Source organism: Pyricularia grisea (genome assembly GCF_004355905.1).
Source record: "Pyricularia grisea strain NI907 chromosome Unknown Pyricularia_grisea_NI907_Scaffold_1, whole genome shotgun sequence".
Taxonomy (NCBI): Eukaryota; Fungi; Ascomycota; class Sordariomycetes; order Magnaporthales; family Pyriculariaceae; genus Pyricularia; species Pyricularia grisea.
Window position 1 is genome coordinate 5,257,084 of NW_022156716.1, and position 16,605 is coordinate 5,273,688.

Here is a 16,605-nt window from a genome sequence, read left to right on the forward strand (position 1 = left end):
ATGAACCCGGCAATGCAGACGGTATCTGCCGCCGCTGTCGGCCGCATAGATTTTGAGCCAAACAGGCCTTTAGAGAACGTACCTTGTGTACCTACCTTACCTACCTACCTTAACTAGGTACCAACCCATCATTTTGTCGCTGGAACACGACGATCTGTACGCCAGCAAGATCGGATTTTCAGCCTTGTAAGTGGCCCACCCTCAAAATCTGCCACTAAATCGCACCAAGATGCAAGAATAAGAAGACAAAAAACTGTTTATTAATACCTGGCTTGCCTACAAAGCCTAGTAGAAAAAAAAAAACATCATGATCCTATAACCAACCTACTGCATCTAACCCGATAGCTTCCTACCGGTAGACTCGGTACTGTGAGTGCATTTAAAGACTCCTGACACCGCTCAGGCCCCTAACGCCGTCCGTCTTGCCTGCGTGTGGAGACTGGACGCGATGCCGATCAAGTGCAAACGGGTGCAACGTTAGTGGGTAGGGGGACCTAGCTTGCAGTAACAATTACCTTGGCACCCACAGTCAGTCAGTGTCTACTTAGTGTACTTTACTGCGTATGTACATTGACGCTATCTGGCTACCTAGGTAGGTAGGTACCTAGGCGAGCGGATGATCGATTTCATAGTAGGGTAGCTTTTTGGCATCCGCCCTTCCACTTCCAATGTAGCGCTTCAGCTTGTGTTGTGGATATGGTTGCAGGTGGGGATGTTTAATCATTCGTTTGTTGATGTTGATGTGCGAAAGTAATTTGACACCTCAAAGTATCACGGTAGTAATCATGTACTGTAGAAACACAAAAGAGGATCAGGAACAGGTGGAGAGTGGGACAAGAACAAGGAGGCGTCATGCAATGGATCCTACAAACTACTGTACGAAGCAGCTTAGTAGTAAGGCTACCCAAGGTACCTTAACTTACTCACGGTCCATTCCGCAGGTACTGATTGCCCTTATAAATCTCGGCTAGGTAACGAATATCAATCATATGTGATACTCCTGTTAGCGAGGAAAGCTACCAAGTAGGCGTGTAGTGACAGGATTCCTTCAATCAAAAGTACAGTAGCATGAATTCTATCATCATGATAGTTGAGGTTCAAGGTTATTACGTACTTTCTGTAGAAGTCATAGTGGCGCCCTTTTAGCGCACACCCATGCCGCCATCGTGAATGGAGACGAACACCGACGCGCCGCCAACGGGCACTTAAATCAGGGCTAGTAAGGGGTGCGGGAAGCCTGACAGCCAGTTGACAAGTTGACAAGGTAGCCATGCCCCCCCTTATCCAAGGTCACTACCTTGGGAGTACAGTACACTTAGGTAGGTATGTACTTGGTGATATCCATTTGAAGATTGCCGCCAATTCAGTACATCAGGCATGTTGCTAGCTAGCTGTCCATGAGGGTGGAGCTTGATTACCTACCTACCTTACCTACCTAGGTACCTAGGTACCTACCCACGAAGTACCTTGCCTACGCCATCTAACAACGAAGCTGTAACCGAGGAGAGCCGCAGAAAAGGTCGAAAGGTAAAAAGAAACAAAACGGGGGCAATTAAAAGATTTCAGACCAAATCATATTAAATTTGTCAGCCGTCAAGAGAATTCACCAACCAAAAAGAAGCAAACACCAAACCTCAAACAAATGGTTAGTGGCTGTGTGTAGGCAAAAGCCGACCTTGGACATGGAATCCAAAACGCTGGCTTCCGAATGTCCGAGTCACACCCCCGCTCGTTTGACGTCTGCCCGACAGATCTAGTAGCGCAGCTCTCGTAACTCGGACCACCTACCTGCCTAGACAATTAATTAGGTACCCCAGGCGGTACCTACCTACCTTACCTACTTTAGGTACCTTGCCTGGTAATGTAGATATGAGTATTATTGCTGGGGATTTTTTTTTTATTCATTTATTTTATTGTTCTATTTTATTTTATCTTCAGTTTTATCTCTATTTTACTGATTTAATTTTGTCTTCCTGTTTTTCTCTCCCATCTACCCAGCCTTTTTCTTCCTCCCATCTTTTTGTGTCGTTGCTCCTCAATTCAAACAAAACCCTCTTTTGGTAGATAGGTATTTCATTCAAGAGCCTGACAAACTACCGGAGTCGAAACTACTTTTGGTGTACGTCTGTACTCCCAGGTTTCAGGTTTCGTCCAGAAATTGAAGAGAGAAAAAAAGCCAGCTGCAACCACCACCCGCTCACTGCGGAACACAACATCCAGTCTGCAACGTTAAACATAACGAGAACAATCTCGATTCATCAGCGCCAAAAATAATCACTGCTTCTGCTTCACAAGCACTCATAAACAAAGTAGGTACCTACCTTGTTATACCCACTTAAACCATTGAGGAGGCCACACCAGACACGGTACGGCGAACAGACAAAGAAAAAAAGGGATCTTTTTTTTTTCTTTCTTTCTTTTCTTCGCCCTGCAGTCTAATTACTAGACGACCGTGTCCTTGGGTTACTTGGTGCCGTTTGTTTGCCCCCCCTTCCCCTTCTCGCACGACCTCCCGTCGGACAGTGACGGCTTTCAGAAGACGGGACGAACTTTATTGCGCTTCCGCCTCCTCACACCAGCCTGGACGTATGGAGTTTCGGTTTCTCCCCGTGGAATAGTCCTCAAATCCTTCCCCTCTTGCCATCTCTACTGCGCCAGGATCATATCGCGGCACTGCTACAGATACTCCCGGCACGTTACGCTTGCAATACCTCATCATAAATCTTGGAACCGAGAATAAAGGGAAAGGGAAAAGGACTAATTCAGCCTGCCAGAACCAAGTTTTCACTGGCATCATGGTCTACTGCGGAAAGCCCTCAAGGGGCTGCCAGATGTGCAGGACTCGTCGAATCAAGGTAAGTTGCAAGTCTGAGTATGAAGATCGAAAATGACAACGCTGACCTGGATGCTCTTCATCACCTTGTTTCCCTGCCGTAGTGTGACGAGACAAAGCCAACGTGCAACCAGTGTGCAAAGTCTCGGCGGCAATGTCCCGGCTACAAGGATGAGTTCGACCTGGTCTTCAGGAACGAGACCAACGCCACTAAAAAGAGGGCTCAAAAGGCCAGCCGCAAGGCCATGAACACCAAGATCGTGCGGATAGACGCCAACGGTAGTGACAACCAACTGTCTGCCGTTTCCAGGGACCCCTTCAACAACCAGCTATCAACCATCGTGCCCAGCCTAACTGTTGCACCCGAACAACACGCACAATGTCACTTTTTCGCCAACTTTGTCTTGGTGCCTAGGCAGGATGGGTCGCGAGGTTTCATGGATTATCTGGTCCCCATGATGGCCAAAGAGGCGAACAACACTCACCTGCGCCATGCCTTCAACGCCTGTGCATTGGCATCGCTCGGAAACAAGGTGACGGCCAACGGCATCAACTTTGGTGACCGCGCGTTGACTGCGTACACCAAAGCCCTGGCAGCGACCAACATTGCTTTGCGCCATCCAGAAGAGAGGATGTCGGATTCTGTATTGGCTGCAATCCTACTATTGGGACTGTTTGAGGTGTGTATTTTCCGGGGGATTTTCTTTTTTGTCGAGGCCAACACCGCCGATAGCCCTGCTGACACAAGAAATTTCAACCGCAGAACATAACAGCAAAGCAAATGGGCATGTTTGCTTGGGGATCTCACATAGAGGGTGCTGTTGAACTAGTCAAATCTCGCGGCAGGAAGCAGCTGAGCACCAAGTCGGGATTACTACTCTTTATTGCTGTCAGGACACAGATGGTAAGTTTTAGGTTTGTCAGACATTGAAGGTATCCCGCGTGTTTGTTGCTAACGAATCCGACGTCTCCAGATCATTCACACTCTTACCACAGGCAAGGCGCCTATAATGGGTACTGAGTGGTGGATGTCAGATGCTGTCAAGGTGCCTGCAGCGGCCACTTGCCAAGGCATCAATATCAAGACCGGAGAGCTGCGAGCCGAGGTCACTAGGTTGATGACTACCATGTCGCGGACACCCGAAAACATTGAGCTGATGCTGGACATGATTCGACGGGCGCAAATGGTGGATCAGGAAGCCCAGGCCTGGCTCAGGGAAATGCCTGAGAGCTGGCGATACAAGACGGTTGCATGGGAGGACAAGGTCCCGAACGGCGATTACAGCAAAGCCGATGTCTTCCCGGGCCGTGTAGACATGTACCCCGATTTCTGGACCGCCAGCGTCACCAACATGTGCCGGACCTGCAGGCTGATTCTCGCCTCCATTATTGTCCGATGCGCCGCCTGGGTAGTCTCCCCGGTGGACTACAGGACAACTCCAGAGTACGCGACCGCGGCGAGGACTTGCGTCGACACCATCACGGACATCATTGCTTCCGTCCCATACCATCTGGGCTGGCATCTGAAGCGCAAGGAGATTATCGACCGCCACGACTTGTCTGGTTTCGCGTGTGGAGAGGAGGACACCATGAAAGGATTGGCTGGATACTTCCTCACCTGGCCTTTGACCTGCGTTAACTCTCAGGACTACATCACCGACGCTCAGAGGGCTTGGGTCTGCGGACGTCTCAAGTACATTGGCAACGAGCTGGGCGTCAGGTACGCCATTATGCTGTCTGAGGTAAGTGATCGATCGCCCTTGTGGATGTGAAATGAATCTGGGCGGTGGCGCAGGAAACGCCACGTTCTAGGAACCCATGACTGACAAAAGCAAAACCCTATATACAGCTTCAAATAAGGCTGCCATCAATGTTGATTCGCCGCGACGGTTTAGTGGCGCAGCCATACCCCAACGCCAGCAACCTGGAACAGCTGCTGTCGTCAGCGAGGCATGCGCCACCGACAAACGGCTACGCTCTCAACCCCATCCAGCAGCGCGAAGCAATGCACAAGCGGCAGATGGACGAAACCAAGGCAGAAATCCTACTCAAGGCGACGGCTTCGGCTGGACCATCGGGACAATGGGTTGCCCAGAAGATGCTGGCTGTCTGAAGGGCCAAAGAAAAGAGACCGTCTACGGGACGCTTCGTCGTGATGTTTTTTCCTTCCTTTTTTTTTTCTTTTCTGCTGAGTGGGCGGGGATTTTGTGCATGTCATGTGCTCGTTGGGGATTATTGGTATATGGGGCGTTTGAGTATTTACACTGGTACGATTTGTTCAATTTTCTTGTTGGGCTCGTTTACTTTGATGCTTGTTGTGCGGTATATATACTGGCCTGGTCATCGACTGATTGGGAGTGGAATCGGATTCATAAAGTAAAGCGAGAGTTTCGGTGGGTGCTTTGGGCGGCTTTATAGAGATTTACGGTTGATGAAGACGTGGATAGTTAGTTGATCATATAGGAGAGGGGCATTGCGAGCCAGGGACTGTTTTAGTAAGAACACGAGAACTGATGAGCCTATACTGGACATTATGAAAGTGTACGCTCATAATGAGTTTACTAGTATTTCAGTAATGATAAGCAGCCTATTAAAAACTGGGATACATTCCTCATTCTATTGTGGAAACAAATATATCGTCTATTGCGCCCAATGCCAATCAATGGCCTTCAATAGCTCAATCCCATAAAATCGAAAAACGTCCTCGAAGTCATCGAATAAGTTCATACAAATAAAGTAAATCAACCATCTAGTCGGGTTAGGTAGGTATGTACCTGGGTATCTTGAAGGGATAGTTCATGTAAGCTCACGGAGGTGTCAAGTCGCACCACGCTCCTTAATTCGAAAAAAAGCCTCTCTATCGTGGGCCGTCCACATCTTCCCGTCTGCGCGATGGGCAATAGATCATACCGGACGTTGGTCGCTACGTCCCGACGTAGCTGGCCCTGTTCCTGACAGCATACATAGTGTTGTGATGTCTTGAATAAATACCGGCGAACGAGAGACTTGTGCGCATGTATTTCCAACAAGCGCCATCTCCCTCACTTTTCTTCTTTCAAGCTTTCGTCCTTCTTCAGTTTGCATCCCCCGCTTTACTTGCTCTTCTTCCCGTCGCCCTTGGTGTTACTCGCGTGATCCCAGGCCTTGACGACCCATTTTTGCGTCGCGTCGACGTACCGTTCGTTCTCGACGTGGCGCACGCCGACGCGCATGCCGTCTTTGCTAAAAATGACGTTTTTCTTGCCCATCTTTGCGCTGGCCTGCTTGCCAATGTTTTGCGAGGCGACCCAGACGTGGTAAGCGACAAACGCGATGCCGCCGACTATGACGAGGAGGATTATGAGTGGGAGGAGGGTGCTATAGTGGTTTCGATCAAATGTCAGCTTCCATGGCTCGTATGTAAAACAAGTAGAATATCTAATTAAATGCGCAGCGTGGAGCGGCGCATTGCCTGGAAGCTTGGGATGATGATATATCGACCCACGCACCTTATAGTGGACGGCGGAGCTGCCGGTTTGGCGGACTTTCCCCAGGCCATGATGTGCTATTTCGAAAGGGAGTGATTGTTTGCTCGTGTTTGCCGGGAAAGTCGCAAATTAGGCCTGCCTGGTTTTCTGAGAGGAATGGGTTGTGCAATGTGGACGTAGAATGACGCAGCAGGGCGAGACTAGATCATGCGCAGGAATGGATCACCAGACTTGAGTCGAGTCAACTGAGAGCGACGTGGCGATCAAGTACGTTGCACCAATTTGGCATGCAAAGTTCGGTAGTGGCAAGAGAATTATCTCAGATTGAAAAAAAAAGAAGTGGGAACAGGTTCACGAGTATCTTGGCAATTCTTAGTATTTAGAACCTCGAATAGAAGTGAAGCCAAAAGAGGGCCTGTGAGAGAGCAAGTGGAAACAGTTACGCGGCTCGGGAATCGACCGCAGATCTGGGTTCCAAGCAAACATGCGCATACCGTGGTACGAGTAGGACAAGGAGAAGGAGGGAGGAGGAACAGTCCCCTTTTATGAGACAGTAAGGGAAATCAAGGGACCAGGCGGTGCCTTCCTAGTTACAGCTGAAGTGTGAGCTTACTACTGTGCTGGCGGCTGACGGAAAATCAAAAGGAAAAAAAAGTCTTTCAGTTCTTCAAAGAAATTTGATTGCGAAACGGATGCCAGCGGGCCGCCAGCTTGTGCCTCACGATGCATCACTAGCTCGAGCTGTTTCACTAACTAGCTCAACGGTGAATGTTATTTTAAGTCTCCAGCAAGCAAGGACAGACAGTCGGGGATACCCTCGCTTGGCAGAGTCAACCTCGACTTCTTAGCTGCCTCGCGCTGTCTACCTACCGTAGGGCCGAGTGAGGGGTTGATGATTAGATTCCTTGCCAATCACACGTGATCTTCAAGCAGTCCATCCCCACAGATAACTCAGTTGTGAAAAGAAGGGTGGTCCAAAAATCGTTTATTTAAAGATGCTTGTCGTTTTAGGTGGATTCTGACGTGCTAAGTAATCTAAAGTAGGCTGGGGACATTGCTTATGTCACCTACCACAGTCGCCGTTGCCTCGTAAGATGCTCAGCCACATCTCGGAATGCAGCCACATGTTATTCCCCACCATGATATACCTTACCGCCGATAGCCATACCCCAGTACGTACCACGGTAGCCACAAGCAGCGACCAAGGTGGAGGGCAATGCATTGAATGCATGCCGTGTTCGCAACTGCCTCCAACTCCCAACTGGCAGCCTCTCCCCTCAAGAAGCGAGTTGAGGCTTCGATTGTGTCTGTGTCAACGCACCATTTATTATCTTCTTGCGGTGCAGTTGAGATTCATATTAGATTCAGGCGCAGTCCGTCGGATTTTCTTTTTGTAAAAGACTCATAGCTTTTCCAACTCCTATCCTAGCTCCATCGCTGTGGCCAGATCGTATCTGAGCTACGGTGTCCTGGACCTTGCGAGCCACCAGAGGCGGTAAAGCCTTGCGCTGCGAATTCCCACCACACGCCGCCACCAACGTCCCTACTCTGCTCCGCCCCTTTGCACTAGCTGAAGGATAACTTCACATTTACCGAAGGAGCTGTTCGTTGAAACCAGCAGTTGTTCGTTGATAAACGGCGCACTTTACCATCTCGAACCGCCCCACCTCGCAACATCTCCGACTCGTGCCGCGGCCGACTTTCACCTCTACTGCTGATCTGTCCAACGAGCTCACGGCCGACACAATGTCAGCCCAAGACCAAGGCTACGGCCAATACCCGCCTGCGGGCCAGCAGTATGATCAGCAGCAACAACAGCCCTACCCGGATCAACAAGGGTTCGAGGCTCAGCCAGGAGCACCCCCGCAAGCCGGTGCGCCGCCTGCTGCTGACGGAAGGAAGAAGAAGCGAAACTATGCTGCCGGCGCATTCGATGTTGGAACTGGCGCAAACGTAGCTCCCGGTGCTGGCCCGCCTATGCCCGGCCAGACTCCCCAGTATGGCATGCCTCCGGCGGGACAGCCGGCTTACGGGGGCTTTGCGCAACAGCCCGACCCGCAGGCGCCAGTATATGGCGATCCCTCCCAGCAGCAGTACGGCGCACCTATTGCCTCACCCGGCCAGCCGGGAGTCGGAGGTTACCAGGCACCTGATCCCTACTATACTGGCGGCGTTGGTGCGCCCGGCGCTCCCGCTGGCCCCGGAGGTGTTGCTGGCCTGACTTCAAATCTTGCCGGCATGCAGCTTGGTCCGGGACAGCCGGCCCAAGCTCCGGCCCAACAGCAAGCTCGACCAACACCACTGAACCAGCTTTACCCGACGGATTTGTTGAATCAGCCTTTCAACGTTTCAGAGCTCGATCTTCCGCCCCCTCCCGTCATACTTCCAATGAACTCGAGCGTTACGTCGTCGCCCATGGCAAACTGTCCGCCAAAGTACGTACGATCGACGCTCAACGCTGTGCCTACGACGCACTCGCTGCTCAAGAAGTCAAAGTTGCCCTTTGCTTTGGTCATCCAGCCCTACGCCGCTCTGCACGACCACGATGATAATGTACCCCTAGTTCAGGACCAAGTCATCTCTCGTTGCAGGAGATGCCGTTCGTATATCAACCCGTTCGTCGTGTTCCTCGACCAGGGTCACAGGTGGCGATGCAACATGTGCAACCTCACCAACGACGTTCCCCAGGCATTCGACTGGGACGCTGCTGAACAGAGGGCCGTCGACAGATGGCAGCGCCACGAACTAAACCACGCCGTGGTGGAGTTTGTTGCCCCTCAGGAGTACATGGTTCGCCCTCCGCAGCCCCTGGTTTACCTCTTCCTCTTCGACGTGAGCTACGCCGCAGTCTCCAGCGGTCTCCTCGCCACAAGTGCCAGGACCATCTTGGACAGTCTTAACAGGATTCCCAACGCGGACCGTCGCACGAGGCTGGGATTCATTGCGGTCGACTCTAGCCTGCATTACTTCGCCGTACCCAAGGATGGCGATGAGAATGCCGAGACTAGCATGCTCGTTGTTAGTGACCTCGACGAGCCTTTCCTCCCTGTGCCTCAGGAGCTTCTGGTGCCTCTCACCGACAGCCGCCAGAGTATCGAGAATTTCCTCAGCAAACTCCCCGAGATGTTCCAGAACACGACAAACAACGGATCCTGCATGGGCTCCGCCCTCAGGGCTGGCCACAAACTCATTTCGCCATTGGGAGGCAAGATTGTCGTTCTCAGCGCATCTCTACCCAATGTCGGCTACGGCAAGCTTGACATGAGAGAAGATAAGAAGGTCTTGGGAACATCCAAGGAGAACAGTCTGCTTCAGACAGCCAACAGCTTCTACAAGAGCTTTGCGGTTGACAGCTCCAAGAACCAAGTCTCGATTGATATGTTCCTCTTTTCCTCTCAGTACCAGGACGTGGCTTCGTTGAGCAACCTCCCAAGGTACACGGGCGGTCAGACGTGGTTCTACCCAGGTTGGAATGCAGGCCGGCCTGAGGATGCCATCAAATTCGCCTCAGAGTTCAGTGACTACCTATCGTCCGAGATTGGCTTGGAGGCTGTGCTTCGTGTCCGTGCCACCACGGGTTTGCGCATGAGCTCTTTCTACGGCAACTTTTTCAATAGGAGCTCAGACCTATGCGCTTTCCCGGCCTTCCCACGTGACCAGTGCTACGTTGTCGAGGTTGCCATTGACGAGACACTGGGGAAGAACGTGGTCTGCATGCAGACAGCCGTTCTACACACGACATGCAATGGCGAGCGTCGCATTCGTGTTATTACCCTCGCTCTACCCACTACGACAAACCTGGCTGATGTGTACGCCTCGGCCGACCAATGCGCCATCACGACCTACTTCAGCCACAAGGCCGTTGAGAAGGCTCTCAGCAGCGGGCTGGAAGCGGCACGGGACTCTCTACAAAGCAAACTCATCGAGCTCTTGCAGACGTTCAGAAAGGAACTGGCGGGCGGGAGCATGGGTGGTGGCTTGCAGTTCCCGGCCAACCTTCGCGGCCTGCCCGCGCTTTTCCTTGGTCTGATCAAGAACGTCGGTCTCCGCAAGTCTGCTCAGATTCCTTCGGATCTGCGGTCTGCTGCACTGTGCCTTCTATCTACGCTGCCCCTGCCGCTTCTCGTTCAGTACATCTACCCGCGACTTTACTCGCTACACGACATGCCTGACAATGCAGGCATTCCCGACCCTGAGACGAGCCAAATTGTACTGCCGCCGCCTTTGAACCTTTCGTCGGAGAGATTCCAGCCCTTTGGCTTGTATCTCATCGACGACGGGCAAACGCAGTTCCTCTGGGTCGGCAGGGACGCAGTGCCCCAGCTGCTCATCGACGTGTTCGGTGTTCAGGACCGCACACAGTTGCGTGTTGGCAAGGGCAGCGTGCCCGAGTTGGACAATGACTTCAACGAACGGGTGCGCGCAGTTATCTCCAAGAGCCGGGACTACAAGTCGCGCGGTGTTGGCAGCATAACGGTGCCGCACCTGTACATTGTTCGCGAAGATGGCGAGCCGGCCCTCAAGCTCTGGGCTCAGACCCTGCTAGTTGAGGATCGGGCGGACCAGGGCATGAGCTACCAGCAATGGATGGGTACCTTGAGGGAGAAGGTAGGCTAGGAACGAAACCCTGTTCTCCCAATTGCCATCAGACACAGTCACTAACGTCATGTCTTGGTATTACCAGGTAGTTCAGTAAGTTGAGGGCGGGTTGATAATGGAAAGGAGCTGGACTTTGTGGAATGGGACGCCCCTTCGTGTATAGATGTGGTTATTTATAGCAGGAAAGGGAAGGAAAATGGTGTTAAGACGGGTGAGAGATGAGAGGTCAGAATTACACGTTTGAATGTCATGCATACGGATTGATTGCTCTTCATCCTACAGACTTCGTGATGATTACGTTCTAGTGTTCACAAAGCTGGGCCCCGTAGAGAGTGAGTCAATATTCGCCACTAGTCAAAATCAGGTCGAGCTAAATACGGTTGGCAGAAAGACGCGAGCTATCAGACTTGCGGAAGTTATACCAGCTGTCGTAGCTGAGGAGTCAGACAATTATAGCCTACTAGATCTAGTTGTGGACTAGTCTAGTATAGTCTAGGCCCCAGAATCAATTAGAATACCATTGATCAAATACCTTCGATTGGTTTTCCATCCGTGCCTGACAAGCTTGAGGCACTTTGGCTGAAACCTGCGATGCGATTCTCACCGAAACAAACTGCAGCGCTAACATGACGAATGGCAAGCCCCGTGGCTGTTTATGGTCACAATTGTGATGAGTCTGCTACAAGCGCCGTGTTAACAGTAGCGCAGCACGGGCGCTAAGGACTGGATTAAGGGTGGATTGAGGTGGCATATTAATATATTCGAAGCTTGATGGTGTACGTACACTGGTTCCTGCATTCTGATACACAGGGGCTGTCACGGCCAACATTCTTTTTTTATTCTGGATTCCTTCCCAAGTTTTCTTCTACGCATGGCATGATGCAGAAAAAGGTTACACGACGAACCGGCGAGGGAGGGCTCCAGTTGCGATTGTCAGGGACAGTTGAGATCATCGTCGGCCGGTGGTTGGACGAGCAAGGTGCATGCAGGTACCTACCTAAAGGTGCCTTGTCTCTAAATTGCTTGCCTCTTCTTGACCAAGACTTGACAAGATCCCTGCCCAAATCTTACTTTTGTTACCCCGACTTCTGGGTTCCCCCACGGCTCTTTGGAGATCATTGTACAGGCACCATGGGACCGAAATCAAAGAAAAAAGGATCATGGTTGCAATCGACCCGCGGGAGGCAAGATGATCGAACAGATGGAAACGTCTGAACTGCGTCGCGACAAAAAGCCGACTTGTTCTGGAAGTTCTGGGAGCCGACGGAATGGAATCCCTCACATCAGGATTGAGTTTTCATGTGCGTCTTTCTTGGGCCGGCAAGTGTAAACGGTTGTTGGGTACCGTTGGACGAAAAAAGAGAAAGAAAAAAAAAAGAAAACGAAATGTTTATCGACTTCTTGCTGGCCAGTCACATGTAACGTGATGAATACACTGCATGCGCCAGCTGATTGAAAAAAGGGCATTGATTGGAATCCAATTGCCAGCAGTGCTCATGAAGTTCTGAACAGGCTTGACAGGGTTCGCAAAAAGACACTGCTGCACGCACCCTTGCGTCAAGCAATCGCGCTATCTTGTCAGGGTTGGCTGCTAAAAAAGCGACCCTTGAGGGGTCGTGAGGGTGGCCCCGGCCCCGTCAGGATGCGTCGCATGTTTGGGAGCTACTGCAACACCAGCCAGCTCAACGCCCTTCTTTAGCCAACCAACCCCTCACTGTGCCCCTCGCGTGGTTAAATCACTAAAAACCCCCCGATGAATAATAATAGCAAAACTGCGCATCGGGGAATATAGGCAGCTATGCATATACCTTAAGTTGCAAGACCAACAAACAAACAAACAAAGTAGAATAAAGAACGAATAATAAAAATAAAATAAAAAACCCCCGGTTGGAAATCCATTCATAGACCCTTACAAATGGCCGAGGTGCATTACTAGCTAGCTAACTGTCTGGCCTCGCCCGTTTCTTGGGAAATACGAATCTCGCCAAAGAAAAAACGCAATAACTCATCCACGACAATCTCGCGAGAATCAAAGGTGCCATGGTAGTGGGCCTACCGAGCGGGACTCTGCAACAAAGTATTGTATTGCACGACGACGCTGTACTGTATTCAGGTTCTGGCCACACAGACATTTGGCAGGTAACTTAACGTAGCGATGTGATCAAATCCGAGCTAACGAGAGTAGCACCGCCCGCATCCCATCTCAATGGCTGACTTGACTCCTGGTGGCAGCCATGCCGCCGTAAAGCCCCTGCATGCCGTCGACAGGAATGAACCCGACTACTTGTAAGAAGGAATAAGCTGAGCAAGGATAAGGGGTACTCGCTCTCACACTTGACTTGATGATGTTCCAAATTAACTACCGACTTTGTAACCAAGGCCAGATATGATTTATCGGGTTTTGTTCTATTTTTCTTGGGATTGCCCGATGGAGTGAGTTGCAGGTGGCGTCGCACATTACCAATAGTATACAGTACCAAAATCCACTGCCGTGACTGGCTCGTCGTGTTCACTTTTCCATTCTGAACCGGGCAGACATGTCAGATACGATAACCCGACAATAAGAGAGAAAGAGCACCATTGTAGCAAGATTTGAATGTATTAATACCACCTAGTCAATACTATTATTGTATGCCCGCCCTCCTTTTGTATCTACCTTACCTTAATTACCTACCCGCCTTACCTCCTTCAAGGTACCTCCTTATCCAGGTAGCTCTCATCTTTCTCCATTTGGTACCCACACAGAGAGAGTTCCCAAGACTACTACTCCTTTTCCCGCCCCTCCTTTCCCCGACCGACCCAGCCAGACCCAACCTGTCCTGGGCCGACTGACCGACCTACCTGCCTGTTATTACCTACCGACAGGAACATCCCCCTACCTTACCACCACGTACCAACGATCATTAACGACTGGACGGGGTTTGATTAATTGTCACTTCCATTCTCGTTGGTCCATCCGTCCCAAGTCACCCAGGAGAGAAAGGCACGCGGGTCAGGTTGCCTGCCTAACCAGAATTGAAGGTCCCCTCTGCAGTAAGAAAAGACGGCGCTTGGACGGCTTTCCTGCCTGAGTCTTGACGATCAAGCACGGTGGCCGAGCTTTTTATTTTATTTTTTTATTCTTTATCATTTTTTTTTTCTTACATCTGCCCTGCAGCCCAGGGAAGCAGCTGCACAATCTCCGCCGCCTCCATCGAGACTAGGTTATTGAACTACTGCACTACACCACAGCATTATTGGCACGTTGCGACTGTACTTGTTGCAGCCAGGAACCAAACGAAGGCACCAAACTTTTTTTTTTAAATTATTTTTCTATCTTTTTTCCATTTGCTCCTTTTTATTCGTACTTGTGTTTGGGAATTTTGCAAACTCTCCATTGAGTGCAGGTCCCTGAGCCCAAGTCGACAACACTTCAGTGCACCGTCGCACCTTACCCGCAATTCAACAGTCCAAGTCTCCCCGCTAGACAAACCCCGCCCCGCGGCTTCCCTGAACCAGAGCAGGCGGCATCATCGCCAGCTCCTTTCAGCGCTGCCATGTCTCGCGCCAACGCCCCGAGCAACTCTTCGGGGTCTCGCAAGATCTCTTTCAACGTAAGCGAGCAATATGACATCCAGGATGTCGTCGGCGAGGGCGCTTACGGCGTCGTTTGGTAAGTACTCCTCTGCCGGAACCGAACACCGTACCTTGCCTGGACCTGCACCCGTAACAGCCAAAGAATGGTTGTACATTTCGCTCAGTACGGTGATTATTCAACCTTTGCGACTTATGGCTGACTTTCTCGGTTGCGCCTTTGCTCTATTGTAGCTCTGCGATCCATAAGCCTTCCGGCCAAAAGGTTGCCATAAAGAAGATCACCCCGTTTGATCACTCTATGTTCTGCCTACGAACCCTCCGCGAGATGAAGCTGCTTCGGTACTTCAACCACGAGAACATCATTTCCATCCTCGACATCCAGAAGCCCCGGAGCTACGAGACCTTCAACGAGGTGTACCTGATCCAGGTCCGTTGCTGCAGAACTCTCCTGAAGCCGAAACAAAACGCATGTCCACTGTACTTGCCAGCTAACCATAGTGTGTTTGACCACCATATAGGAGCTCATGGAGACTGACATGCACCGTGTCATCCGCACCCAAGACCTGTCCGACGATCACTGCCAGTACTTCATCTACCAAACTCTGCGTGCTCTCAAGGCAATGCACTCTGCCAACGTGCTTCACCGTGACCTCAAGCCCTCGAATCTCCTTCTCAACGCCAACTGTGATCTGAAGGTTTGCGATTTTGGTCTGGCTCGTTCTGCCGCCTCGCAGGAGGACAACTCGGGCTTCATGACAGAATACGTCGCTACGCGTTGGTACCGTGCTCCTGAGATCATGTTGACCTTTAAGGAGTACACCAAGGCCATCGACGTCTGGTCTGTTGGCTGCATTCTTGCCGAGATGCTTAGTGGAAAGCCTTTGTTCCCTGGAAAGGATTGTAAGTTTCAATGGCGGTTCTCTATATTGAGGGCTGCTTGCTCCCATGGTGTTCTGCACCGCATACAGGAGGTCCTCGTACTGACACATGATGCTCTTTTTAGACCACCACCAGCTCACGTTGATCCTCGACGTTCTCGGCACACCGACCATGGAGGACTACTATGGTATCAAGTCTCGCCGCGCAAGGGAGTACATTCGCTCGCTGCCATTCAAGAAGAAGGTTCCTTTCAGGACACTCTTCCCCAAGACTTCGGATCTCGCCTTGGACCTGTTGGAGAAGCTGCTTGCCTTTAACCCCGTCAAGCGCATCACCGTCGAGGAAGCCTTGAAGCACCCTTACCTTGAGCCGTACCATGACCCCGATGATGAACCCACCGCGCCGCCGATTCCCGAGGAGTTCTTTGATTTCGACAAGCACAAGGATAACTTGAGCAAAGAACAGCTCAAGCAGTTCATCTACCAGGAAATTATGCGGTAATCCAGCGAGCGGTCCATGGTCATTGGCTTGCTTACCAGAGGCAGCCCACGGACATCAGGCGTCGAGAGATGGAACCTAGACGTCTCGCAGAGGTGGCTGCAGCAGAGGCGTTCACGTGCGGTAGCAGGGGTGAAAGAGGACAGACCCCACGGAATGTTCAAGACGGCATATCAGGACGTGCATGGGTTTATCAGGGAGATCGGTCTGCTGTAAGATGCCAGGGCCCGCAACAGATCATTCCTTGATTTTTTTCTATATCCACTATCAACCACATTTAACACCACATTTTACATTTTCCACCTCATCCCTCACAATACCACATATCTCTGTCTTGACACCGACAATCCTCGATTCAAATCTTGTGTATCCTCAAGTTTACGTGGAGGTCACTGTGGCAATCAAGTACAAACTTGGAGCCACAGGCTTGTTTACTTGTAGGGAGGTGGGATCTGTGCATTCGTGGATTGGTTGTGTCGAGCGAAGTTTTCAAGACAAAGGGAATAATTGTATATGGGCAATTTCTGAGTTTATTTTGCGGTGATTTATCAGCTCTGCCAGTCTCGCAGGCGCTCCTAGTCGAGGCATAAAGAGATTTAGAGTGAGGGGGGGACACGAGTGGTAAAATGAATACACCGATGCCATCAGATCCCGAACCGACGACGTAGTCTGCGCTGATAGTCGCTACAATTTGCCAGGATGAACATTTCCGGAAGCTACAGTGGATATGATACGGCGCACTGGATGAACTCC

General features: G+C 51.0%; 5 protein-coding genes across 5 annotated transcripts; 4 read left to right on the forward strand and 1 right to left on the reverse strand.

Moving 5' to 3' along the window:
* PgNI_01611 (uncharacterized protein) lies at nt 1-1,220 on the forward strand (the record flags this gene model as incomplete). The annotated part of the gene is made up of 4 exons (XM_031121682.1): nt 1-78; nt 118-186; nt 386-480; nt 1,127-1,220. The coding sequence occupies 4 exons, from the start codon at nt 1-3 to the stop codon at nt 1,218-1,220; spliced, it is 336 nt and encodes a 111-aa protein (XP_030987620.1).
* A 788-nt stretch (nt 1,221-2,008) lies between these two features.
* PgNI_01612 (uncharacterized protein) lies at nt 2,009-7,109 on the forward strand. The gene is made up of 7 exons (XM_031121683.1): nt 2,009-2,309; nt 2,775-2,855; nt 2,938-3,513; nt 3,597-3,737; nt 3,808-4,575; nt 4,683-6,190; nt 6,322-7,109. The coding sequence occupies exons 2-6, from the start codon at nt 2,796-2,798 to the stop codon at nt 4,944-4,946; spliced, it is 1,809 nt and encodes a 602-aa protein (XP_030987623.1). The 5' UTR covers nt 2,009-2,309; nt 2,775-2,795; the 3' UTR covers nt 4,947-6,190; nt 6,322-7,109.
* Nucleotides 5,926-6,371, reverse strand: PgNI_01613 (uncharacterized protein; the record flags this gene model as incomplete). Its single annotated transcript, XM_031121684.1, has 2 exons — nt 5,926-6,190; nt 6,322-6,371. The coding sequence occupies 2 exons, from the start codon at nt 6,369-6,371 to the stop codon at nt 5,926-5,928; spliced, it is 315 nt and encodes a 104-aa protein (XP_030987622.1).
* Nucleotides 7,110-7,558: 449 nt separating the features above from the next.
* On the forward strand, nt 7,559-11,280 carry PgNI_01614 (uncharacterized protein). Its single transcript, XM_031121685.1, has 2 exons — nt 7,559-10,908; nt 10,985-11,280. Exons 1-2 carry the CDS (start codon nt 8,047-8,049, stop codon nt 10,994-10,996), a joined length of 2,874 nt encoding a protein of 957 aa, XP_030987617.1. The 5' UTR covers nt 7,559-8,046; the 3' UTR covers nt 10,997-11,280.
* Nucleotides 11,281-13,999: 2,719 nt separating this feature from the next.
* On the forward strand, nt 14,000-16,568 carry PgNI_01615 (uncharacterized protein). Its single transcript, XM_031121686.1, has 4 exons — nt 14,000-14,551; nt 14,707-14,902; nt 14,994-15,375; nt 15,479-16,568. The coding sequence occupies exons 1-4, from the start codon at nt 14,436-14,438 to the stop codon at nt 15,853-15,855; spliced, it is 1,071 nt and encodes a 356-aa protein (XP_030987616.1). The 5' UTR covers nt 14,000-14,435; the 3' UTR covers nt 15,856-16,568.
* The last annotated feature ends 37 nt before the right edge of the window (nt 16,569-16,605 follow it).